Source organism: Callithrix jacchus, chromosome 11 (assembly GCF_049354715.1).
Source record: "Callithrix jacchus isolate 240 chromosome 11, calJac240_pri, whole genome shotgun sequence".
In the NCBI taxonomy this organism is placed as follows: domain Eukaryota; kingdom Metazoa; phylum Chordata; class Mammalia; order Primates; family Cebidae; genus Callithrix; species Callithrix jacchus.
This window is the reverse complement of record NC_133512.1, coordinates 100,646,361-100,672,978: the sequence shown is the minus strand read 5'-3', so window position 1 is coordinate 100,672,978 and position 26,618 is coordinate 100,646,361. Positions and strand designations below refer to the sequence as shown.

The following is a 26,618-nucleotide window of genomic DNA, read 5'->3' as shown; positions in this document are numbered from 1 at the left end:
AGGTTTACTGGTTTATGTGCATAGAGTTGTTTGTGGTAATCTCTGATAGTAGTTTGTATTTCTGTGGAATCGATGGTGATATCCCCTTTCCCATTTTTTAATGCATCTATTTGATTCTTCTCTCTTTTCCTTTTTACTAATTTGGCTAGCAGTCTGTCTATTTTGTTCATCTTTTCAAAAAACCAGCTCCTGGATTTATTGAGTTTTTAAAGGGTTTTTTTTTTTTTTGGTCTCTGTCTCCTTCAGTTCGGCTCTGATCTTAGTTATTTCTTCTCTTCTGGTAGTTTTTGAGTTTTTTTAATCTTGCTCCTCTAGCTCTTTCAATTTTGATGATAGGGCGCCAATTTTAGATCTTTCCTCACTTCTCATGTTGGCATTTAGTGCTATACATTTCCCTCTAGAAACTGCTTTAAATGTGTCCCTGAGATTCTGGTATATTGTGTCCTCATTCTCATTGCTTTTGGAGAACATCTTTATTTCTACTTTTGTTTCATTGTTTATCCAATGGACATTCAGGAGCCAGTTGTTCAGCTTCCATGAAGTTGTGCAGTTCTGAATTAGTTTCTTAAGCCTGAGTTCTAATTTGCTTGCACAGTGGTCTGAGAGACTGGTTGTTATGATTTCTGTTCTGTTGCATTTGCTGAGGAGTGATTTACTTTCAATTATGTGGTCAATTTTAGAGTGGGGCAATGTGGTGCTGAGAAGAATGTATATCCTGTGAATTTGAGATAGAGAGTTCTGTAGATGTCTGTAAGGTCCACTTGCTCCAGATCTGAGTTCAAATCCTGGATTTCATTGTTAATTTTCTGTCTCCTTGATCTGTCTAATATTGATAGTGGTGTGTTAAAGTCTCCCACTATTATTGTGTGGGAATCTAAGTCTTTGTAGGTCATTAAGAACTTGCTTTATGTATCTGAGTGCTCCTGTATTGGGTGCATATATATTTAGAATCATTAGCTCTTCTTGTTGCCTTGATCCTTTTACCATTATGTGATGCCCTTCTTTGTCTCTTTTGATCTTTGTTGATTTAAAGTCTATTTTATCAGAGATGAGAATTGCAACTCCTGCTTTATTTGCTCTCCATTTGCTTGGTAAATCTTCCTTCATCCCTTTATTTTGAGCCTTTGTGTATCCTTGCATGTGAGATGGGTTTCCTGTATACAGCACACCGATGGGTTTTGGCTTTTTATCCAATTTGCCAGTCTGTGTCTTTTGATTGGGGCATTTAGCCCATTTATATTTAAGGTTAATATTGTTATGCGTGAATTTTCTTCTGCCATTCTGATGCTAACTGGTTGTTTTGCCCATTAGTTGACACAGTTTCTTCATTGTGTTGATGATCTTTACCAGTTGGTATGTTTTTGGAGTGGCTGGTACTGGTTATTCCTTTCCTTGTTTAGTGCTTCTTTCTGGAGCTCTTGTAAGGCAGGACTTGTGGTGATAAAATCTCTCAGCAGTTGCTCATCCATAAAGGATTTTATTTCTCCTTTGCTTATGAAGCTTAGTTTGGTTCAATATGAAATTCTAGGATGCAAGTTCTTTTCTTTAAGGATGTTGAATACTGGCCCTCACCCTCTCCTGGCTTGTAGGGTTTCTGCCAAGAGATCTGCTGTGAGTCTGATGGGCTTCCCTTTGTGGATAACACAACCTTTCTCTCTGGCTGTCCTTAGCATTTTTTCCTTCATTTCAACCCTGGTGAATCTGATGATTATGTGCCTTGGGGTTGCTTTTCTTGAGGAATATCTTTGTGGTGTTCTCTGTATTTCCTGGACTTGAATGTTGGACTGCCTTGCTAGTTTGGGGAATTTCTCTTTGATAATGTACTGAAGAGTGTTTTCCAGCATGGATTCATTCTCCCTAACACATTTAGATACACATATCAAATGTAGATTAGATCTTTTCACATAATACCATATTTCTTCAAGGCTTTGTGCATTTCTTTTAACTCTTTTTTCTCTAATCTTGCCACCTCATTTTATTGCATTGAGTTGATCTTCAATCTCTGATATCCTTTCTTCTGCTTGGCTGATTCAGCTATTGAAACTTGTGTATGCTTTCCAAAGTTCTTGTGCAGTTCCATCAAGTTGTTTATGTTCTTCTCTAAGCTGGTTATTCTAGTTAGCATTTCCTCTAAACTTTTTTCAAGGTTCTTAGTTTCTTTGCATTGGGTTAGAAAATGTTCTTTTAGTTCAAGAAATTTGTTATTACCTACCTTCTGAAGCCAGTTTCTGTCAATTCATCATACTCATTCTCCATCCAGCTTTGTTCCCTTGCTGGTCAGGAGGAGTTGTGATCCCTTGGAAGAGGAGATGCATTCTGGTTTTTGGTGCTTTCATCCTTTCTTTTTTTTTTTTTTCTTTGCTGATTTCTTCTCATCTTCATGGATTTATCTACCTGTGGTCTTTGTAGTTGGTGACTTTCAGATGGGGTCTCTGGGTGGACATCCTTTTTGTTGATGATGAAGTTATTTCTTTCTGATTCTTAGTTTTCCTTCTAACAGTCAGGCCCCTCTGCTGTAGGACTGCTGGAGGTGCACTCCAGATCCTGCTTGCCTTGGAATCATCTGCAGGGGCTGCAGAATAGTAAGGGTTGCTCCCAGTTTCTTCTTCTGTTATCTTCATCCCAGAAGGGTACCCACCAGATGTCAGCAAAAGCTTTCCTTTATGAGATGCCTCTCTGGATATAAGGAGGTTTGGGAGCTGCTTGAGGAGACAGTCTTTCCCTTATCAGAGCTCAAATGCTGTGCTGGGAGCTCTGTTGTTCCCTTCAGAGTGCTGGGCAGGTACCTTTAAGTCTGATGTGGTGGAACTCATAACTGCCTTTTTTCCCAGGTGGTCTGTCCTGGGAAGGTAGGGCTTTAGTTATAAGTTCCTGACATGCTGCTACCTTTTTTCATAGATGCCCTGCCCAGCAAGGAAGTAGTCTAGTCACAGTCTGCCAGCAGAGGTGTTGCTGAGCTGCCACAGGCCCTGCCCAGCTGCTGTGTAAACTTCCTTGTGGTTTTGTTTACAGAGGTACAGTTAGGACTGCCTCCATAATGGTGGTCTGCCTCAGTAATCTTAAATGTAATCTTATAAATAAATCTCAGCACTTTGGAAAGGCAGGAAGATCATCTGAGTTCAGGAGCTTGAGACCAACCTGGCCAACATGAAGAAATCCTGTTTCTACATTTCTAGGCTTCCAGGGGGTTCTGGCATCTTAGCTGTGATCTCCCAATACCTGCAGGTCACAAGGCCACAGAGACTTAGAACTCAGGCTGCAGCCAGAGACAAAGGCTGCGCCAAATCCCCCAATTCAAAAATTAAAATAAAATTTGTAGGAGTCACTTGATATTATCTCTGAAAATCAATAATTACTTTAGGTTAGCATACAATAACTGCTTTAAAAAGTATTTAAAACTTAGTAACTTTAATCTTAGAATAGGCAAGTTTCTCCCTAATGCATTCAATTAAAAGGAAATTATATATTTTGCATTTAAACTCATATAAGAGTTCCATGTTTTGGCCTTTGACTTATAAACAAATAACTCTAGTGTAAGTATAATAAAAGCATGTCATGCTTAAAACCATTTATTTATATTGGACACTCATAGTTATAAGAGTTGTATACCATTAAATCATGTATAAGCCTATACTCTTAGAAAGTACGCTGCACCCTGGCAGGCATAGTTTAGAGGACAAATAATAACACAGTGGAATTCTCCTTTGGCCTTGTTTCAAACACAGATGATGTTTCAATCAGTTTAGGTACTGTTTATGCTGCCACGGATCCAAAATTGAGCAGTACAAAGCCTGTATCTTAGTAAAGCCTCAAGTCCACAACAAAATCAGACCCATAAGATAACCTCAATGTAACATGAGAAGTAATATGATAAAATTATGCAAGGATCTAGGGGACAAGAGGCCAAGACTGCTTCACACAGGTAAGCTTTCTAGTGGTGAGGCTTACCTGAGGCTTAGAAAATGCCAAAAAGTAAGTTAGAAGAAGAAGAAATGGATGCTCATTGAAGAAAGTGGGCATGGCCTGAGGAAAGGTACTATGTGAAGACTGTGAGGAATTCAGTCCACTTGCCATCATTAGCACATAAAAAGAAAGATGGAACTAAAAATAAGCCTGGACAGGAAGGCAGGAGCTGTATCACTGAGGGTGGCATAGGCCACACTGAATTACCTGAATTTTGATTTTTTGGCAAACGAATTTATTTCACAAAGGTCATTTCAGCTTCTGTGTGATGGTTTTAAGATGGAAGAGTTCTCTGGACCCCTTCATAGAACTTGCAACAGGGGTGTGGCTTGTTTGCTCAACTCAAACCCCTTTTGGGAGGAGGAGCATACAAGTGATCCAGAGCAAGTGATTTTGGGCTCTGGTGTCATGACAGTGTCTAGGGGTGTTACAATGCTCTTTTAGCTTTGTTGTCTGTGGACGGTTAAGTGTTAACCAGTTTAGTGGAGTGTAAGGGTGACAGCCTCTATACCCTGTCCTCTTGGTACCCAGGTCCTTGTCAGACATTCAGGTGGAATCAGGTCACATGGACTTGAAGGATGGTGAATGTAGGATGATGAATTACTGAGTGATGGAGGTGGCTCTCAGCAGGATGGATGGAGAGCTGGAAAGGAGATGGAGTGGGAAGATGATCTTCCCCTGGAGTTCAACCATTCCATGGCCAGTCTTCTATCTGTCCCCAGCCAAATTCTTTTTGATGTATAGAGGCTTCCTCTCTTCTCTCTTTCTCTGCTGTGCCGCTCTTCTGTTCTATTGCTTGTCTGTTCATGGAGCCTGGGGTTAGGGGTGTTTATGGGTATAGGATGGGGAGCATGGCAGGCCAGGGTGGTTTTGAAAAAAGCAACAATTTGGCTAGAAAACAAGAATAACTGTTCTCATTTAGCACTGCGGTTTACAGGCTTGAGGGTGGAGCCTTTGCCAGGAAACCACCATTTTGCCTTCTGTTAATATCAGTTAGATTGAGAGAAATAAGACCAAAGGATGAGAATTTATCATATAACAATGTTAATACAATAGGCAACATGTGAGATAATGGTAGGCTTATAGTAATACATGTAAAAGTAGACTATGAGTTTTAAAAATATCAAAATGCTAAATATCAATTAACAATCATTGCACCTCAAATAAACCTCATTGGCTATGATACTGCCACTGCACAAAGATCTATATTTCACAGGTCTTAGAACAGTCTAAGTGTGGGTAGGTAAAAAAAAGAAGCTCAAGAAATTTACAGATCTCCGACTTGAGTGAGTGGATAGTAGATATGATAAACACAGTCGGGCTCAGAGAAAGAATTAGCTGGTGAGCAGGAAGAGTGAGAGATGCCTGACCCACATGGGTGGGTCAGTCCTCCAAGTTACTGAACTGGAATCTCAATGGTATGCAGAAATGAAATCAGTGTCCCCTGATATTGTGGTCATTATCCAAGGAGATGCCAAGCAATGAAGGGCAAAGCAACACATTTTAAGCAGAAATGTTGAACAAAATGTCAGATGCTGGCCTTCAGGAAAGAAGAGCCTTGATGTTTATTTGTTTTTTGTTTTGTTTTTTTCCATTTTTTTCAAAGTAGAAGTAATTTTCAGATTCTATCTCTAGATCATTTTTAGAGGATTTGGAGAAGGCTCATTTGCTAATATAGCTGTACTGAAATTTAAAAATCTATTTTAACTATTTAGGTTTATATCACAGATACATTGAAACAAAGGAAGGCCATAGATTAGAAGAAAGACAGTATTCAGATCAAAGCAATTTGTAGGTGGAATGAGATAGAGTCCACCAGAGTTGTGTCTGTTCTAGGACCAAGTCAATTCAAAATAATGCAATACATTCTTGCCTACCACCACAACCCCCCAGAAGTAGCCTAATATTGCCAATCTTTTTATGTGACTGTTGAAACCCCAAGTATATTTGTAGTTGTAGCACCCAGATGGATTAGAGAGAGTCTTAAAATTTCTTCCAATCTAATAACTCTAATCATTTAATGAATAATGAAATGTAGTATTTATTATAACTTAATCAAATTAACTGAAATATGAGTGACAACGTTCAACATTCAACAAATATTTAGTGAACATTGACTGTTGTCAGGCACTCTTTTAAGTTCTGAGCTTTAGAATGGAACAAAACAAAGTCTCAGAGGAGATATGTTGTAAATGTACAAACATATAAATATATCAGGCAGAGATCAGTGCTATAAAAATGAATAAAGCTGGATGACTAGAGAAGTGAAGATGGAGTCATCAATTTTGTAAGAATGATCAGTGTATCTAAAATATTGACATGTGACAATAAAAAGAATACATAGATTTGCATGTGTGTGGAGTTTGCAAAATAAGAAGATTCTACCTTCTAGTATTCTTAAACTACAGTTTCAAATATAAAATTTTTTCAAACTCTCAAAGTGATTTGGTATTTATTTGCATAAATTATGTAATATTAGATTCTGTACTAACTGGTTAATATACATTTTTACTATTTTTTTCTATTTACATGCTTTATATGTATTTGTGAAATATATATACCTTCATCACAAAATATAAACTTCCAAATTTACTAGTTTTTAATTATTATATATTTTTTAAAAATGTCTAATTTTATTTCCTTTTTTCTCTAATTAAAAATCTATATTATATATATTTTTCAATTATATAATATATATTATATAATTAAAAATTATATATATTAGAAATATATGATTCTATAACTCTGTGATATTCTCCTCAAATATCAATATGCCAGTCTAGTCCTAAGAAAACATCAGACAAATCCAAACTGAAAAAGATTCTACAAAATACCTGGCTGGTACTCTTCCAGAGGGCAAAGTTATGACAGACAAGGAAAGAATTGGAAACTGTCACAGATTAGAAGTGACTCGGGAGGCATCATAACTAAATGCAGTGTGAGATCTTGGATTGAGTCCTGAAAAAGCAACAGAAAAGCCTTAGTGAAGCACTGGTGAAATCCAAGGATAATCAGTATTTTAGTTAATACCACTTTACTTAAGTTAGTATTTTAGTTTTGACAGTGTACCAGCTTACGTAAAATCTTAATATTAGAGGAGGCTGGGTGAAAGGTTTGGGAACTCTATCTTTCCAACTATCTTTTCGACTTTTCTCTAAATCTAAAATTTTTCCAAAATAAAAAGTTTATTTATGAAAATAAAAACAAACTTTGACCACAATTTTTATTGAAGAAGTTGTTCACTTAAATAATGGTATCTTTTGAGCTAATCAAAATTTGCTTTGGAAAACAAAATTATGAGATAAAGTTTAAAAAAATAATGTATAGTAACAAAAACCAAGCACAAAACTGTATATAGTATTATCCATATCTGTATCTATGTACATACATAAAGATTCTGTATATACAATTTGAAATAATCAGAAACAGTGTATTATCATTAGTTATTTTAGAAAAATGAAATAATGCCTTTTTGATTTTTTTCTTTAATATTTTTTGTTTCTTTTAGATTGCCTATAAAAGTAACTGAAAAAAATTCATGGGGAAACGGTATTAAAAGTAACTTTTAAATCCTTATTTGTTGCTGTGCTACGTCCAAATACTTTTTATTTTTTTCAAATATATAGACAAATTACAGTTCCAAATTATATATATTCTCACTTTAATAAGGACCTTTTATCAAGATCAATAAACATTTTAATTAACTAAAACATCCAATTTCCCTACACTATGAATATTATATCAACCCAAACTCAAACCACTATTGTGTATTTTGGACCAAGATTAAATGAAATAAAATTCTCCCTCTCTCATTTCCACTCTGTTTATTCTTCTCCCTTCCCCTCTCACACACACACACATATATATATATATATATATATATATATATATATATATATACATATGTGTGTGTGTGTTTCTCTCTGTGTGTGTGTATGAATTATTCCATACCTTAGATAGTTGGATAGATATATAGATAAATATGTAAAATCTAGGACATGCACCAACTAAGGACCCATGAACACTGGTGATCTCTTGTGGTTGGGATTTACTTTCTACTTTCTATATTTCTGTATTGTTTAATTTCTTTTGAGTAATAAACATAGTTTGTAATAAAATATATAGCAAAGATATCTTTTAAAAGTAAAATATTAAATGTAAAATTTAAATATTAAAATCTTTATATGATAAACACTTCAATATATCTTATTCAAATTTACAAAGTAAAGACTAAGGAACAATAAAATGTTTTTGAAGAAGCCTTTTCTACCATGACGATTTGATGAATTGGGCATATTTCCAGCTTGCTGAGCTATTGTTAGAAACAAAATTGTGGAAACACTATGATTTTGCATTCACTTTTTGACTAGCCATTATTTTTCAGATTGCTTAAACAGTTCAACCATACATATTTAATCACTGCATAGAAAACTTAATTCTAGGGAGTGATAAGCAATCAGAATAATAGAAGAAAAAAGTGGCTTGTCCCCAAATAAGCACAAAGGGTTATTAGATGTCATATGAAATTTTAATGTATTTTTGTAGGAAACAGAGCTAAACGGTGATGGATGTTCTTTACATTATTGTAGAATATCTCAGACTTTTTGAAAAGTGCAGTATGTGTTAAAGTGCATATTCTATGTCATAGATTATTTCTAGAAATTTTATAATTTTCAAGCTAGCTCTGAGCTTATATCCGCAAGAGGACATGCTGATATTTTGGAAGCATTTAACCCATTCAAAGAAAAACAACTTTTAATTTTGTTTTAGATAGATGGATAAATAGGTGGGAAAATCCATTTACACTTTTTGTTTTTCTTTGTGAGCAATCTAGGTTGCAGACCATTCTGTTCGCAGCTGACCCTGACTACTTACCATTTGTAAAGTGAGACTTGGTCTACATGAATAGCTGTCCTTCCAGTTTTTATTAATATTGTTAGATTGTCTGAAAAAAAAAAACCATCTTTATCTTTTCTGTCACGTTTTCTCATTGCTCTAAAAGTAAGACAGAAATATGTTAACATTTTCATAAATTGCTATTCTGTACCTAGAAATAAATGTGTTTTGATTTAGAAGAAAGTATAGAAGTGGTGATTCATGTTCCCTGAGTAAAAGCTCAGGGAACATTTACTTCCTGAGAGATGAATTAGAAATATTTTACGTCAATTAAAATATGCTGAAGGTGTATAAAACAATGATGTGTCTATTATTTAACTGTCACTCATGAAATTGACTGCAAAATTACTGTCTAGAGTTCAGAATTTACTCCCTTCTAGTTTTCTTTTATTCACTTTTCAAGGCAAAAACTATCTACCAACTGCTGGATTCTAAGTTCAACCTGAAATCTGAAAGTCAGATTCCATTTTTTTCTCTCCTTTATTTCTCATTGCGGATGATAAAGATATTGCCATTGAAATTCAGCTGTGACACTGTGTATGATTAAGCTAAAGTCTAATTGGCTTTGCAGTGTTAGCAGAAGCCAAAATTTAATGGTTGATTTTTTCCCCTCGTATTAAAATAAACTTCTGTGATTCACAGTCTCAGAGAACAGAACTCTTTTGATTAAGAAAGTCTTTTTATGGGCAATAGAGAGCTGATTATAAGAATTAAAACTTAAAGTTTAAAGTCATATTTTTTTCTGAACGTTTTATATTGTAACATTGTACAAACTTATTTAAAAGCTTAAATATTTGGGATACCAGCATAGTTTCAAAGTCTGTGAAAGCCATCAATGATTTGAAAGGCAAGCTTAGGTTTAATCTTAAGTAATTCGAAGTAACTGTGTTCACGACAGTTTACTTTATACAATTAGGTAAAATCTACACATAAAAATATTGGATGTGGTTCTGGTAGCTCTGTTTCTCTACCGTGGCCACCACAGGGATTTATCTGGTGGTATGCTCCACTTATAAGGCAAACCAAAGTGTTCCTGCTGGTGTTTGAAGTAAACAAGTGCCAGAGAACTAGGACATGAAATGAGAAAATATTTCTCTGACAGGCTTTAAACTGGCTGTTCTTTTTCTCCAATGTCTCCCTCTGGAGTTCTTTAGCCAGACCTTGCCCAAAACCTACAGGCTAGCTTTGTCCAAGCTTGTAATTCTAAAGTTATTAGAGCTGTTCAGTTTGACTAAGATTTCTGTGATTTAAAAATGAAAAGCTTACAGAAATAGTCTATTGAAAATATTTTTAACCACGAAGATTTGATAATGGTAATGAAGCTTCTGTTTGAACTCAATATTTGATCTGAATGGTTACATTGCATGTTGGAATCACTCTATGAATTGAGAGCCCATTGCCAGTAGTCCCTAATACATATCATCTCATTTTTATTCCTGCTGCAAAATAAATAGTAGTTATAAAATGAATCCTCACAATCATATATTTTGGATCATAGTGACAAAATTTCGATTTTTTTTTTTTTTTTTTTTTGAGACGGAGTTTTGCTCTTTTTGCCCAGGCTGGAGTGCAATGGCATGATCTCGGCTCACCACAATCTCCGCCTCCTGGGTTCAGGCAATTCTCCTGCCTCAGCCGCCCGAGTAGCTGGGACTACAGGTGCACACCACCACGCCCAGCTAATTTTTTTGTATCTTTAGTAGAGACGGGGTTTCACCATGTTGACCAGGATGGTCTCGATCTCTTGACCTCGTGATCCACCCGCCTCAGCCTCCCAAAGTGCTGGGATTACAAATTTTTAAGAAGATTACATACTTTCCTTATTTTAATCTAATCCCCTAAAACTAAAATTTGAGATGCTGGAGTAGTATATGCTGGATATTTGTTCTTGGAACTCATATATGAAAAGTGAAGATATCTGTGTCCAATGTAATAAAGAAACTAACAGGGCTGCCCAATTCTCCATTCCAAATGCAAGGAGGTAATAAGAAATTTGAGACAGACTGATTCCTAAAGATAAATGTTGAGAAGTTTCCAAAAATTCAATTGTTTGCAAACTCTGAATACTACAACAAGGTTTACTAAAATTGTGGTGAAATACCAAAACCATTGGGAAAAAATGAAAATAGCATGAAAGATTGCATTCCAAGTGCCTTTATTCGTATATCAAAGAAAACAACTTTTTGAGTAAAATATATACTTTAAAATCATGAAGAATTATCATCATTAAGGAATAAAACATTTAAGTCTCATAATCTGTTAGAGATTTAAAATTTTTACTATTTTGGACTAAACTCTAGATCTAAACTCTAGATTCCCAAGTTAATATTTAAAGCATATGACCCATTGAATTTATATTACTACTTTTATAATTAAAGTAAAATGTTCAAGTGATAGAGCTTGTAGGAGCAATTTTATCAAGACTCTCCATAAAACCTCCTTTAAAACACACAATATATCAAAAAAAGAAGTAGGATAAGAACAGAGGACTATCAATTTCTCAAGAAAATCTCCTATTTAACTCCCATTTATTCTCTGCAGACACCTGTTGGAAGTGGATGGTAACATACATGACTCAACTAATATGTTATTATTATTTTTTTTTAGGGGCTGATGTTATCAACTTTGATGGCCATGTTGTGTTACCATATAGATTCAGAAACAAGAAGATGAAAACGCTGAAAGATGTAATTGCCTTGAAATTTAAGACTTCTGAAAGTGAAGGAGTAATCTTGCATGGAGAAGGACAGCAAGGAGATTACATTACCTTGGAACTGAAAAAAGCCAAGCTGGTCCTCAGTTTAAACTTAGGTGTGTTCTGATTCTTGGTACTATTCTTTCCATTATGGATGTTCCCATTAGGAAAAAAATCATGTTGCTCAATTCTTTAAAATGTAAATTACAAAAAGAGCTCATATTATGTTGTCGATGATTCTTAATATATAACAGTTGGTAAGTAATGAAATACCTATTCATTCAAGAATATTTATTAAACGTTTCTGCTATACAAGATACTATACTTTGGCATATAGCAGGGAACAAATAGACAAGATCCTTAAGCTCATTAAGTTCGTGACCTAGTGGAGGAATCAGACATATAGCATCTATTATTCTTATCTTAAAACAACTAAGCAAATAGGAATCACTTCAAATAATAAATATTATGAACCAGTTTAATAGGTTAATATAATACAAGGAATAGGTTAATATGTCCTGTTTAAAGGCAACAGGGCCAACATTAGAATGTGTCGTGAAGACAGCCTTCTTTAGGAAAAAATTTGCTGTTGTGAGTAGTGCCACAATGAACATATGTGTGGATGTATTTTTACAATAGAATGACTTATATTCCTTTGGGTTTATACCCAGTAATGGGATTTTTAGGTCAAATGGTATTTCTGCCTCTAGGTCTTTGAGGAATTTTCACACTGTCTTCCACGATGGTTGAACTAATTTGTGCTCCCACCAACAGCATAAAAGCTTTCCTTTTTCTCTGCAGCTTTACCAGCATCTGTTTTTGTTTGTTTGTTTGGTTGGGTTTTTTTTTTTTTTTTTTTTTTTGGCTTTTTAAGAATAGTCATTTTGACTGCTGTGAGATGGTATCTCATTGCAGTTTTGATTTGCATTTCTCTAACGATCTGTGATGTAGAGCTTTTTTTTCATGTTTGTTGGACATATATATATATATATATATATATCTGTTTTGGAGAATTATTTGATCATGTCCTTTGCCCACATTTCAGCAGGGTTGTTTTTGTCTTGTAAATTTGTTTAAGTTCCTTGTAGAAACCGGAACTTTGTAAGATGGATAGTTTGCAAAATTTGTTTCCCATTCTGTAGGTTGTCTGTCCATTCTGATGATAGTTTCCTTAACTGTGCATAAGTGCTTTAATTTAATTATATCTCATTTGTCAATTTTTCCTGTTGTTGCAATTGCTTTTGGCATCTCCATCATGAAATCTTTGCCTGTGCCCATGTCCTGAATGGCATTGCCTAGATTTCCTTCTGAGGTTTTCATAGTTTTGGGTTTTATATTTAAGTCTTTAATTCATCTTGAGTTGATTTTTGTATATGGTGTAAGGAAGGGGTCCAGTTTCAATTTCTACATATAACCAGCTGGTTCTCCCAGCACCATCTATTCAATTAGGAAACCTTTCCCCATTGCTTGTTTTTGTCAGGTTTGTTGAAGATCAGATGGTTGTAGGTGTATGGTCTTATTTCTGAGTTCTCTACTCTGTCCCGTTGGTCTATGTCTGTTTGCATCAGGGCCATGCTGTTTTGGTGACTGTATCCTTGCAGTATAGTTTGAGGTTGGGTAGCATGATGCCTCCAGCTTTGTTCTTTTTGCTTAGGATTGTGTTGGCCATTAGGTTCTTTTTGGATTACATGTAAATTTTAAAATAGTTTTTTAAAATTCTTTGAAGAATGTCCATGGTAGTTTAATGGTAATAGCATTGAATTTATGTATTACTTTGGGCAGTATGGCCAATTTCATGATGTTGATTATTCTTGTCCTTCACATCCATAAGCATGAAATGTTTTTCCATTTATTTGTGTCATCCTGATTTCTCTGAGTAGAGGTTTATATTTATCCTTGACAAGATCCTTCACTTCCCTTGTTAGCTGTGTCCTAGGTATTTTATATTATTTTTGTCAATTGTAAATGGGAGTTCAGTTATAATTTGACCCTCTGATTGCTTCTTGTTGGTTTATAGGGACACATGTGATTTTTGTACATTTAATTTTATATCCCAAAACTTCACTGAAGTTGCTTATCAGCTTAAGAATTTTTTGGGCTGAGATGATGAGGTTTTCTAGCTATAAGATTATGACATCTCCAAAGATAATTCGACTTCTTCTCTTCCTATTTGAATACCCTTTATTTCTTTCTCTTGCCCGATTGCCGTGGCCAGAATAGCCAATTCTATGTTGAATAGTCATGGTGAGAGACGGCATTCTTAACAAAACAGCTATGTTGTGGTGGGGAACTGCCTCTGCCCCATCAGCTTGGACTCTCCAAAGCCCACAGGCTGGAATGACTGAATCTTCCAACCCAGGTGGCAACCCTCCCCTCCCTTGGTCACTCCATCCCAGAGAGAGATCATAGGTCTGCCATGCAGGCGAGTGTGGCTGGAGGGCCCGGCTGGGAGGTCCCACCCAGTAGGAGGAATGGATCAGGGCTCTGCTTAATGAAGCAGTCTGGCCACAATCTGGCAAAGCTACTGTGTTATGTCAATGGGGAACCCTTCCTCCTCATCTGGACCCTTTGGACTCTCCAAAGCCCACAGGCTGGAATGGCCCCGTAAACCAAATAGCAGAGATGGTGTCCTTACTTCTCTCAAAGACTCCACCTGGTCTCAGTCGGGCTTTGCAGTGTTTCCAGTGGCTGGCTGAAATTCCAAGCCAGTGGGTCTTATCTTGTGAGGTTCCATGAAAATGGAGCCTCAGAACAATGTCACTCAGCTCCTTGGATTTTGCCCCCTTCCTAGGGGTATGTGCAGACCTCCCACCTTGCATGAGTTGCAGATACCTTTGTTGGGAATCCCAGGGTGGGGTTTGTGAAGCTCTTATGTCTCTGTGCATGCCTGAACAGTTGCTCTACCAAGACTCTACACAGCTCTGTGTTTCAGACCCAAGGCTCTGGTGGCATGGGCTCACAGGGAGATCTCCTAATCTGTGAGTTGCAAATATCCATGGGAGAAGCATGTTTCTCAGCATCACATGGTCACTCGGTGCTTCTCTTGGCAGGGTTTGGGGGTTCCCTTGGCTCCATGTCATTCCTGGGTAGGACATAGCCCCATCCTGCTTTTCTCCATTCTCCTTGTGTGAAGTCGTTTCCTTCATCAGTCTCAATGTAAGAACCTGAATATTTCAGTTGAAAGTTCTGTATTCACTCATCTCTTTCATTCCTCTCTGTGAATGCTGCAGACCTCAGCTGCTTCTAATCAGCCATGTTGGCCCCAATCCCACCTGTTTCTCTTGCTTGGCTAAAAATTCTAGGCTATTTGACTTATTTGCCAATTACCAATTTGAGTGGTCCAAATATTCCTGAATCCTGAATATGACTTGTATCCCTTTTATTAACTTTACTTACTTTGAAATTCAGTATTACACTAAAAATTGCAACTTCACTTAGTTTATTTTTATAGGTAATGATACATCATCTTAAAGACATGCCCTTGACTCTAAAACTTTTCACATTAAAAATATGATCTGATAGACACAATAACTTCTACAACAAAGAAGAAAAGTCACACAGAATTATTCATCACCTAGTTATGCAAAATATTTTTTACATTAAAACAAAGATAACATTAAAATGCATGCAACACCACATGTTCTAACTCATAAGTGGGTGCTGAACAACGAGAACATGTGGACACAGGGAGGGGAACATCACACACTGGGGCCGGGGGGATGAGGTGCTAGGGGAGAAATAGCAGCAGGTGAGGGATTGGGGAGGGTAACATTAGGAGAAATACCTAATGTAGATGACGGGGCGATGGATGCAGCAAACCACCAGCATGGCACATGTATACCTATGTAACAAACCTGCACGATCTGCACATGTACCCCAGAACTTAAAGTATAATTTTTAAAAAGTATAAAAAAATGCACAGAAAACCTGGGAAAATGCAAATGTCAAATATTACTGGTTTAATATCAATCATGAATAAGAAATTATACCACTACATAATAATACCAAGACGGTAGAGAAAATATAGGCAAATGTTATGCAAGATAATTCATAAAAGAAAATAATTATTTGAAAACCAAATGCTCAACCATGCTAGTTATAAAAAATGCACAATAAAATAACAAAATACTAATTTTTGTCAAGTAAGTAAACACATTTTAAAGTGATCATATCAGTGTTGGTGAGTATTTGACAAAAAGAATCCTTTGTATTATTCTGCAAGTCAGAACATATTTTCAGGAAAATAGCGAGACAATATGCCTTCAGACATCTGAAATCTCTTATAATATTTTGGTTCAATAATCATAAGATTAAAAGAGAAACTGACCACTAGGATTTAAGTTCAAATATATAATTTACAACATTAATTACAATGTCAAAAATTGAGAAAAAAGTTAAACCATGGAAATATGTTGATAGCACTTAAAGTGTCTATGCTAACTTTCAATTGTATGGGAGATGGTACATAATATTAAATAAAACCTGTAGGATATAAAACCTATAAATCTAATTAGGTCTATGTAGTCTTGTGTCACTTTTAAATGGGGATGCCTTCTGAGAAATTCTTTGTTAGTTTCAACGCTAGGTAAACACAATAGCGTATACACGGACAAACCTAAATTGTATAGCCTGCTACACACCTAGGCTACGTGGTAGAGTCTACTGCTCCTACTGTACAAATATGTATAGCATGTTACTGTACTGAATACTTTTGTCACCTGTGAAAAAATGGTATTTGCATATCAAAACATAGAAAAGATACAGTGAAAATACAGTGTTAAATTTGATGTTACCACCATTATATATGAAGTCCATTGTTGAAAGAAATGTCATTATGTGGTGCATGACATTTTGTGGACAACATCTGGAAGAAATAGACCAAATTTTTGTTAGGGGTGGAAATATTTTTACATTGCATTTCGTTTGTTGTTTCTTCATTATATTCTCTACTTGTAATAATAAACATGTATTCACTGTGCCACCCGGGGGGAAATATCCTGAAATTAGTTTTAAAATTAAGGCCTAATAGAGGGAAAGAAGGAAGACCAGAAGAGAGTAATTGGAAAGAAAACATATGTACTTCCATAAAATTTGCACACATGCTCACGTGGACACACACACACACACACACACACATGCACACATTTCAGTTGAATTATATCTAAAGGTGTTTATTTTTTCAAACTTTTCTTTTTTTATCCAAATGAAACATGTAGAGTAACCTTTGAAAATCAACTGTGGCTTATAGAGGTGTGACATTACTGTTTTCAAAGAAATAACTGACTATGTGACCTTACCAAGAAAAGTTTATTGGCTTTACACTGGAAAGCAGTTTACTGATGGAGTTTTACTGACTGACTGGAATTTACGACAGCCAGAGAAATGTATCCACTCAAATATCTATTGCCATTCTTTAATGCGGTTACCTAAATATCAGACATATCTGGCTGTTGCTCTGTCTTCTAGTGTAAATATTTAAAGTAATAAAACTCAGTGTGACCCTTTCACTTAGATAGTTCCTAATTTTCTTTCTTTCTCTTCCTCTTCCGCCTCTTGCCCTTCCTTTTCCCTGTCTCATTGTATACATGCCTACTGACTCACCAGCACACATCAACATTTGATTTCATCACCAGAAGTGAAGAAAAGATGTTCTAGGAAGGTACTTGAAAATGTAAGGTATGGGGCATTAGCATACAAGAAAAGAAAGGAAGAAAGGAAGGAGGGAGGGAAGAAGGCAAGAAGGCAGAAAGACAGGAAAGCAGGGAGAGAAAGGAAAGAGAAAATAAGAAAGGAAAGAAAGAAAAGAAAGAAAGAGTTTAATGTGAGAGTTAATTGTTCACCTCTCATTTCCATTATGCTATTTATTCTGAAACCCTATTATATTTTTGTAGTGATTAATTTTGCCTGACCATAAAAAGCATTTCTTGATTAGACAACATAGATGAAACAAAATATATAAACTTCATTCAGAGATCACCTTAATGAACATGTTGGAGTCTAACAATATTTTGCTTTTATTTATAGTTTTGTCGCTATAGAAATATTATTTCAAAACTAAATGCTACATATATAATTCTGAATTTTATCATTTTAATTAAAAGATAACAAGTAAATTTTCTATGCCATTAACAATTACATAGTGTTCTCTTTACAACAATGGCTTTTGGAGTCAACGAAAATTAAAAATGGTCATGCTATGTGGTCTTAATCTATAATTGTAACAGTAATAAAAGATTAACAGGTAGCAGTTATGCTCACTATATGCCAGAAAGTGTATTAACTTCTTTGCCTATACAAACTCATTTAACTCTCAAGTAACCTTATGAAGCAGGTACTGGTATCTTCTCTATTGTATATATGAGCAAATGAAGACCAAGCACATTCAACTTCCCCTGGATTCCAAGCTAACAGTGGAGCCAGCATCAGAACCCAGCAGGCCGATGTGAAAGCCCATGTGACACTGACTTTATAACATACCTACCAAAATATAGCAGAATTCATGGTACAGACATAAAACACTCATTTTCCTCCCTTTTTAAAAGAGCAGACTTTTTTTTTCCATCTTCAGTAACTTGTATGTACTTTGCACATAGAGTATTCTTAAGTGTAGCAACTTACTGGTATCTCAGGTTAACTCGAATGGATAGAGCTCTGATGGAATGTCAGCCTCCAGATGCTGTAAACAAAAGAGCCTGTGCATCTCAGAGTTGACCATAGCATCCTTACATTGTTTCTTCTTCACTCCTATGTACCCAGGAAGCAACCAGCTTGGCCCCATATATGGCCACACATCAGTGATGACCGGAAGTTTGCTGGATGACCACCACTGGCACTCTGTGGTCATCGAGCGCCAGGGGCGGAGCATTAACCTCACTCTGGACAGGAGCATGCAGCACTTCCGCACCAACGGAGAGTTTGACTACTTGGACTTGGACTACGAGGTATGCATGACGACACGTAAATTGTGATAAAATGTCGAGCAACTGCGTCGCTCTCTTACTGTATTGTATTGTTAATTCTATTACTACTTATACCATTTTTATTTTCTTCTCTCAACAAAAAGAAACTGACAATTTTAAAAACCTAATACATTTGTGTCATTTTGTTTCTAAATTTACAATCGTGAGTACTCGAAATATTATAAAAATCTTAGTACCAAAGTATTCATTGGAAAAGAAGGAACATGCTGTCCAGGCCATTTGATAAACTCAGAATAAATTTAATTTGTAATCCTTTCATTAGTAGTTAATCATGTCACCAATTCTCCTTGAGAGTGTGCAGTACATTATATGCAGAGGGTTGTGTAATATTTCTAATAAAGTATTAAAAATTAAAAACCAGTATAAGAAATCCTAGTTTCTGGTTTATACTAAGTCATTCAGAAATGCATGGCTGTGTAAGGGTCTTTTGACAAGTTCTGTTTTCCCAGATGTCAGTATCACAAATGTAATAGAGTAAAATATAGAATATTTTAAAGAGATTATTCATGAACAAAAAGGCATATTTTACCTTCCCAATAATTAGAGATTAAAAATAATCAACGATCACGTTCATCCAAATAAAAAGTCTATTCTCATAGCTTAAGAATAAGTATATCATATTTTAAAATAAATTATTTATGGAGCAATTCAACCTTAAAATATCCATTAAAACTGTTAATCATATATGTAGGTGAGCTCTTTAAGATGTTTGTCACAGTATTATACATCCTAGGAGAAGAGGGCAACACTAGACCTACAAAAGCAGCAGAACGGCAAAGTGATGCAATGCTGTTACTTAGCCAGAAGTTTCCCAACTTTCCTAGTTCATGGAGCCCTTAGTGTCTTCAAACTTTCTCTACAGCAGTCCTGGGCCATTAGGTCCAAACAACTTAAAAATTTACATCCTAAAACTTTGGTACCTGTTCAGAGAAATAAACATAAAACAAGAGTGAAAGTACGTTTTTATTTCACTCTCAAACAACAGCAATTATTACTAATGGGATGAGTGTTATTGCACTGTACGTTTGTCACAAATGGGAGTCAGATTTGCCACTGGCATCCTAATTTTCTGTTCCATGTTTACTCTACGTGATACTCTGTTTTAATCAGAGTAATGACCAAATCCCAAATTCACAAAGACAGCACATCATTCAAAGGAATGTCACATTATCTGATACAGGAACAGTAAATTACCTTAAGCTAGCGTTTCACACAGTGTCCAAATGACACTTTGAAGCCCATTGCTGTGTTTTCTTTAAAAACGTTGAACATGCTATGGCACTCCTCTTAGTTTTCTGTAGCGCCTTCATGTTCCTTGGCACCAGTGTATTCGTGTATATATGTGTGTGTTTTGTATATTTATGTATAATTACATAAGAATATGGAATATGCTCATCATAAAATGAATAGAAAAGACAGGATTTATTTTCTCTTTGTGTTTAAATAGTTTCTCTTTCTTTGCAATATGAATATACTGCATATATTCCTAAATAAAGAATTTGTAATAGAATATGCTATGTAAACACTGATGGAGACTTTATTAACGTTAAATGAATTTAAGGTTATTGGAAAATATTTTATCCTTCCCCCCAAAAATATATCTCTTAAGAGCAAACTGAATGCTAAAAGGAAATGTAGGTGAAAATCCCAGAAATTTCTATCTTCTCTAAATTAGTATGTGTCTTGGCTCATGACTGATCTCCCATGTATGAGAGATCTTAAAGATGAATTATTCAGCCTTCGTTAATAAACTTTGAAGTACCATAGAAGAGGTGAAAATTCTGGAACATTTGAAATGAGGAAATATAATACTAATTTTCAAAGAAACAAAGATTTGGGGTCCTACACTCTGTTGAGTATGTGATGAAGTCTATGAATATATGAATATTCATGTACACACAACACTTTCTATATTGGGTTAGCAGTTTCATGGACACTTTGAAGCCCATCTATATACACTGCCATGTTTGAGAGCTGCAGGTGTAGACTAAAATACCTGGGACTTACGTATTAAAGAGAAACACTGGGAAGAAATTTAAATTAATTGACAAAGAATCAGGATAGACAACATTTCTGGCTATTGCCAGACTATTGTCCTCTTAGGGATAGCAGTTATTGGCATGAAATGTAATACAAGTGGCTATGCCTACCTTTATCTTTCTACACTTTTGTCTTAATGGAAAGGGACTGCTTTGCTTATTTATTTAAAAAAAAAAAAAACCCCAGGGACTGGGTGGAATGGCATGGTGGCTCGTGCCTGTAATCCCTGTAATCCCAGCACTTTGAAAGGCTGAGGTGGGTGGATCACCTGTGGTCAGGAGTTTGAGACCACCCTGGCCAACAGGGCAAAACCCTGCCTCTGTTAAACATACAAAAATTATCTGGGTATGGTTGTGGGGCTTCTATAATCTCAGCTACTTTGGTGACTGAGGCAGGAAAATCTCTTGAACCCAGAAGCCAGAGATTTCAGTGAGCCGAGATCACGCCATTGCACTCAAGCCTGGGCAACAAGAGCAAAACTGTGTCTCAAATAAATCAACAAATAAAGAAATATTGAAACCTCGGGAACTATATTAGAGTCAGTCTCTAGTTTTAATGTACTTAACTGCTTGATACATCCACACACTACACTCAAACCTTATAGACTGCATGAAAATTAGCTTCAAACCTAAAATAATACAAATTATATAATATTTATTACTGAACCATTTAAAGTCTTTGGCCTAAAGGAACAGGAAGTTGGTCTTGTTATCTTCACAAAACCTGAAGATGCAACGTCCTGCTTCCCCAAGGTTATACTGCCTTAGTTCTTCCATGGTACACTAAGGTCAAAGGCATTGAGGCCCCAAGAGTGGGGATATGCTGGTAAATGCTTGACAACCAGCTTTCTCCAGAAAGGAATGGTGAGAGGAATGCCCTGATATAGAGCATTTTTAAATTTTCATGGTGCGAATTTCCCACCATGGTTGATTTCATGCTACCATATATGGAACTGAGCAGGGAGTTGGGAAGAGTTGCCTAATAGCACACAATTATATGGGTATTTCCATCATATAGTTGCAATCAATATAAATGACCCCAAGAACATATTTGAAAGTAAAGTGTAGAGAAAAGTTCTGAATAGTTATTAATTTTGTGTTTCATGTGATTTATTTAATGTATTGCTTATGTAATGGGATTTTTAATCATAGCTCTGCTTAACAATCGGTTTTTGTAAGCCAGCGTGAGTGGGATTCAGCACAGTACTGCTGGCGTTATATTTACCACAATTCCTAGAGATGAACATCATGAAAGAAGTGATAGAATACAGGTTGACTTCTTTGACATAATTCTATATAGACATTTTTTGTGACCTAGTTGTAGAGTTTATCTCATCCCCTCCTCTTCTAGCTGCATACACTGCAAATTGGCCCATCGCCACCTGCAGTCAGGCTGCTAGCTACAGAGTGACTGGAGACCTGTGTGGTGATATATACAGGCGCTTCACTTCATTTTTTCTCAGCATAGCCAATAAAAACCAAAGGGCAGAGCAGCAAAATGGTGTTTGGCCTAGATTCTCTCTGTTCTTCAGAGCACACCCACTGTGGATATTATGCTGTTATCTCTTGCAATACAGCTCTGCTAGGGAAGTAAAGGAATGACTCTCTCTTGACCATTGCAGAACCACAGACTGGCGAGGAAGAAAATCAATCACAGGAGGAAAAGCCCAAGTTTGAGTCTGTTTCTGCCCTTTAATGGTTGTATGATAGTGAACAATTCATATTCCCCTTATATGAAATGAGTCTAATCACATACTTTGCGTAGGGTTATGTGAGGAGGCAACAGAAAGTAACAGAAAAAGTATATATATATATACACACACACACACACACACACACACATATATATAAGTTAAGATTACATAGGCTGCCTTTAATGGATGCACGTATATTCTTCTTTACATAAAAGAAGTTTGGAGGCAGGTGGCCCTAGGTTCAAATGGCTGCTACATGATCTTCAAGATCACAGTCCTATTTAATCTTGCTTTTCCTCTATCCCTGTTGCAAATCACTCCAAGATGGCTGCTAACAATTTGCACTCCAGCTAGCAATAAGAAAGAGAGAGTAAACCAAGACTGTGCCCTCCCCCTCAATGACAGTTCTTAGAATCACATACAGCCCTTCTACTTAAATGTCATGAGACCAAAACTAGCTTCAAAGAGGTTGATAATTTATTATATTGATTGGGGAACAATGTGACCAGCTGAAAAGCATTATTTTTTCCCTAATGAGGGTAGGAAGAAAGGATACTTAGAGGAATCCAATAGTCCCTACCACACTTTGTGAACACTTGAAAGCTAACAAAATCACTAATGCAGTTATTTCTTTAGAGGCAAAGTTATTGGGTGGCAAGATCATTAATAAATGTATCATATGAGCCACAGGAATAACTGAATACTAATCTGACAACTGCAACAATATTTGTTACTATCAGCTTCATTAAAAGGTCAGAATATATGCTGCGGTCCAACCACTTCATTTTACCAATGAGGATATATAACTAGAAAGAATAAATGACAGCCTAATATCCTATCATTAGTTACCTTAGGAATTGGGTTTAGAACTCACTAAGTTGTTAGCATCTGTTAACTTGAGACTGTATTGCTTTTCCAGAGCATCTTGATGAGATAGGTCTGGTGCCTAGAGTTGCTGAAAGCAGAAAAACTATAAGGATAATTTGAATCCCCCTGCAGAAAGTGAAAAGTTCAAATTAAAGAAATATGGACACAGAGGAATATGTGTTTAATAATATGAAACTCAATGTTTAATAATATTAAACATTGAAGATATTATTACGGTCAGTTGGGGAAAAATTGATCAAAGAGATTGCAGACAGGAAACGTAGTACTCCATTTTAGTATCAAAAATGATTGCCTTTGGTACTGTGTATGCTTCGGTAGTACCTAATGTGTTCATTTCAGTGCAACTCGAAAACATTTTCCCAATAATTCTACTTTAGATCACTCTATTTCTTCTTTGTAGTTTCCTAATTCTTTGGGATATATATTTTCTCAATTTTCCTTTTAACTTCTTATACATGAAGTCTGTGGCCAACAATACATATTCAGCTAACCATTATTAATAATAATTAATTTTATTTTAAATGAGGTCTTTTTTTGTTACCATCACCTCATAAATCATAATTTGTGTTTTTTCCCTAAAACTAATTAAGCATTTAAGATGCCATAACACTAAATAATAGAACATAATTTGTTCATGGACCTTTCAGAACATAAAATCTTTGACTCATGTTTCAAATATGAAGTCTTGACTTTTAAAAATATCTTCACCATTGCTTTCATTTCACCTCATTAAACATGTCCTCGAAAAGTATCCTAGGCTCAAGTTAACAGATCCTAACAATTTAGTGAGTTCTACCCCCAATCCCTAATTTCACTAATAATTGGATATTACACTGTCATTGATTCTTTATAGTTATATATTGTCACTGAAAATCAAGTGGTTAGACCACAGAATATTTTTCGACATTTCAATGAAGCTAATAGTAAAAAAAAGTTAATGGTATTATTGTATGATACTTTTAAAGATATATATTACAAGTATTATATATCTTGATATTATAATTAGCAGTTGGCTTCACTTACTAATTTACTATTCGTAGTAAATATCCTTGACCAAGCAAATACTAAATACAATTTTGTATTATATAGATTTAGTGCTATAGTATATATTGACCAAAAATATAAAATACAGCCAGAGGAACACAGTAAGTAGTGTTGTCTTGTTTCTTAGGATCTGAAAGATCTGAAATATCTTTAAGTCTACATTGCTCAACTTAGAGCTCCCAAATCCTAAGTGATCCCTAATCAATATTGTAATAATATATTTTGAACTATTTTCTACATCCAAAATAAATCTAATGAATTTTTGACAATAATCATCATTCGACTACAAGTCTGCATAGAGTAAATACAGTATCCCTCGCTTTGGGCTGTAGTTTTATCAACTTATTAAATTAGTACTGATTATCTTATGCTTACCGGAGGCATTTATTGATAGTATGTCTTTGAATGATAAGCATAAAAATATATTTCTAATATTATTTGATAAAAGAAGTTTCTGAATAAAAATCTTTTAAAATATTCTCAAGAAAATTTATAAAATGTCTTTGGGGTAGTAAAATTGCAAAGGATCATTGCTTTTTTTTTGTTGGTCAAGTTATAATCTAATTATCAGAATAAATTACTCCATTAGGGACTTCAGCAACAACATAATTTAATATGCCATAAGTTTCGGAGGCAGAATACTATAATATTTGTATATTTTGATTGCAGTAAAGGTACTTGGCCTTGGCTATAGTCATGGTTTTGTCTAGTTTATTACAATACAATGTGGATGTTTACATTTAATTTCTTTTCCTCAAAGATAACCTTTGGAGGCATCCCTTTCTCTGGCAAGCCCAGTTCCAGCAGTAGAAAGAATTTCAAGGGCTGCATGGAAAGCATCAACTACAATGGCATCAACATTACTGATCTTGCCAGAAGGAAGAAATTAGAGCCCTCAAATGTGGTAAGAATTTTCACCCTCAAAAGATTGGTCTGTAAAAAATCAAGTAACGTTTTTGTTTTTTGGAGTATTGAACAACAATAAAATCATGACGTTTTTCATCTTACTTGCATTTAGGCACAATGATGTAAAACAAACTTCAGACTTATCAGAAATACCGTAGGTAATTAGTATTCTTTGAGAATAGATAATGGGAATAGTCTTAGATAGGTGATAGGTTTCATATCCATGGAGCACAGAATGTTAGACTCAGTATTTCTGGATTACTCATGGCTGGGGAATGAATACACCTCAGCACATGCTTCACCCCAGCAGTTCTGCACCCCTTGAACTGGCTGCATCATGTTTTCAAATATCTCATCATATATGCGCTAAGTTTCTTGTTTATGGTTTAATTTAATATTTTTAAAGTTTTTAAATCAGGGACTTTATTTTATTTACTCCTGCGCTTCCAAAGATGATTTTTTTGAATATGTAAATAAATACCCTTTTAACAAATCTCTAACCAACTAAATATTATACAATTAAATACAGCTTGATTTCCACTGCATAGCAGAAGCTGTGCTGCAGAGGTTCACAGTGATTCTCTTCTGCCTCTATGTGACTTGGTGCCAGGTTTCATTAGATTTTGGGAGGAGAGCAAAAATCAAAGAAAACTGCAGCATACCTGCCTTCTCACGACACTACTCAACATCCCTAAAAAATATTTTGTTTAAAATCTTGGTCTGAGGGCTCCCTAGGGCTCTGCAAGACCAGGAGCTACTTTAGCCCAGAGATGTTATTTGAGAGAGCCTAGAATTCCAGAGACCCATACAATAAGAAGATATGCACTAGAAGTAGAATAATGTCAGGAGCGTTTGCACTGTGCTCTAAAAATGCTCTTATGGTCTCATTGCCTCAGTTTTGAGTGTAGGGTTTCATAAAATGACTCGACAAGTGGATATCCCTGAATGAATAAAGAACTCAGGTTGGATATGAAAAACTTTAAAATAATAACTCAATGCAAATGATTAATAAATATTTTTCTTAAAGTAATCATAACTTTACACTAATAAGCAAAACTTGAACTTTGAATAAATTTTCTCATGAAGTATATTGACTATATGGATATATAATAGCTCCATTTATAGGCAACATGTCCTGTGCTAGGCATGTTATATTTTACATGTATGATACTCTAAGAACAATACTGCAAGAAAGATGAAAACATTTTGTAGGTGAAAACATTGAGATTTAACATGAAAAAAATAATTTATAAGAAAAACAGCTTTTAAGAAAAAAATTATTTTATTTTACTTTATTTTATAAGAGATGTAAATTATAGATTTACAGCTGGGCATGGTGGCCTGCTTCTGTTTTCCCAACACTTTGGGAGGCCAAAGCAGGAGGATCACTTGAGTCCAGGAATTTGAGACCAGCCTGGCAACATAGTGAGACCCCGTCTCTACAAAAAGTTAAGAAAATTAAAATTAAAAAAATAAATTAAACTGAATTAAAAAATTAGCTGTGTGTGATAGT

At 35.4% G+C, this 26,618-nt stretch overlaps 1 protein-coding gene across 1 annotated transcript in view; it reads left to right on the top strand.

The window, feature by feature from the left end:
* Window positions 1-26,618, top strand: part of CNTNAP2 (contactin associated protein 2) — a 2,303,447-nt gene that overhangs the window by 952,514 nt on the left and 1,324,315 nt on the right. Inside the window, exons 6-8 of the mRNA XM_078343568.1 lie at window positions 11,467-11,670; window positions 18,311-18,495; window positions 24,960-25,103. Coding sequence (XP_078199694.1) covers window positions 11,467-11,670; window positions 18,311-18,495; window positions 24,960-25,103 — 533 coding nt within the window. The remainder of the gene's footprint in view (window positions 1-11,466; window positions 11,671-18,310; window positions 18,496-24,959; window positions 25,104-26,618) is intronic.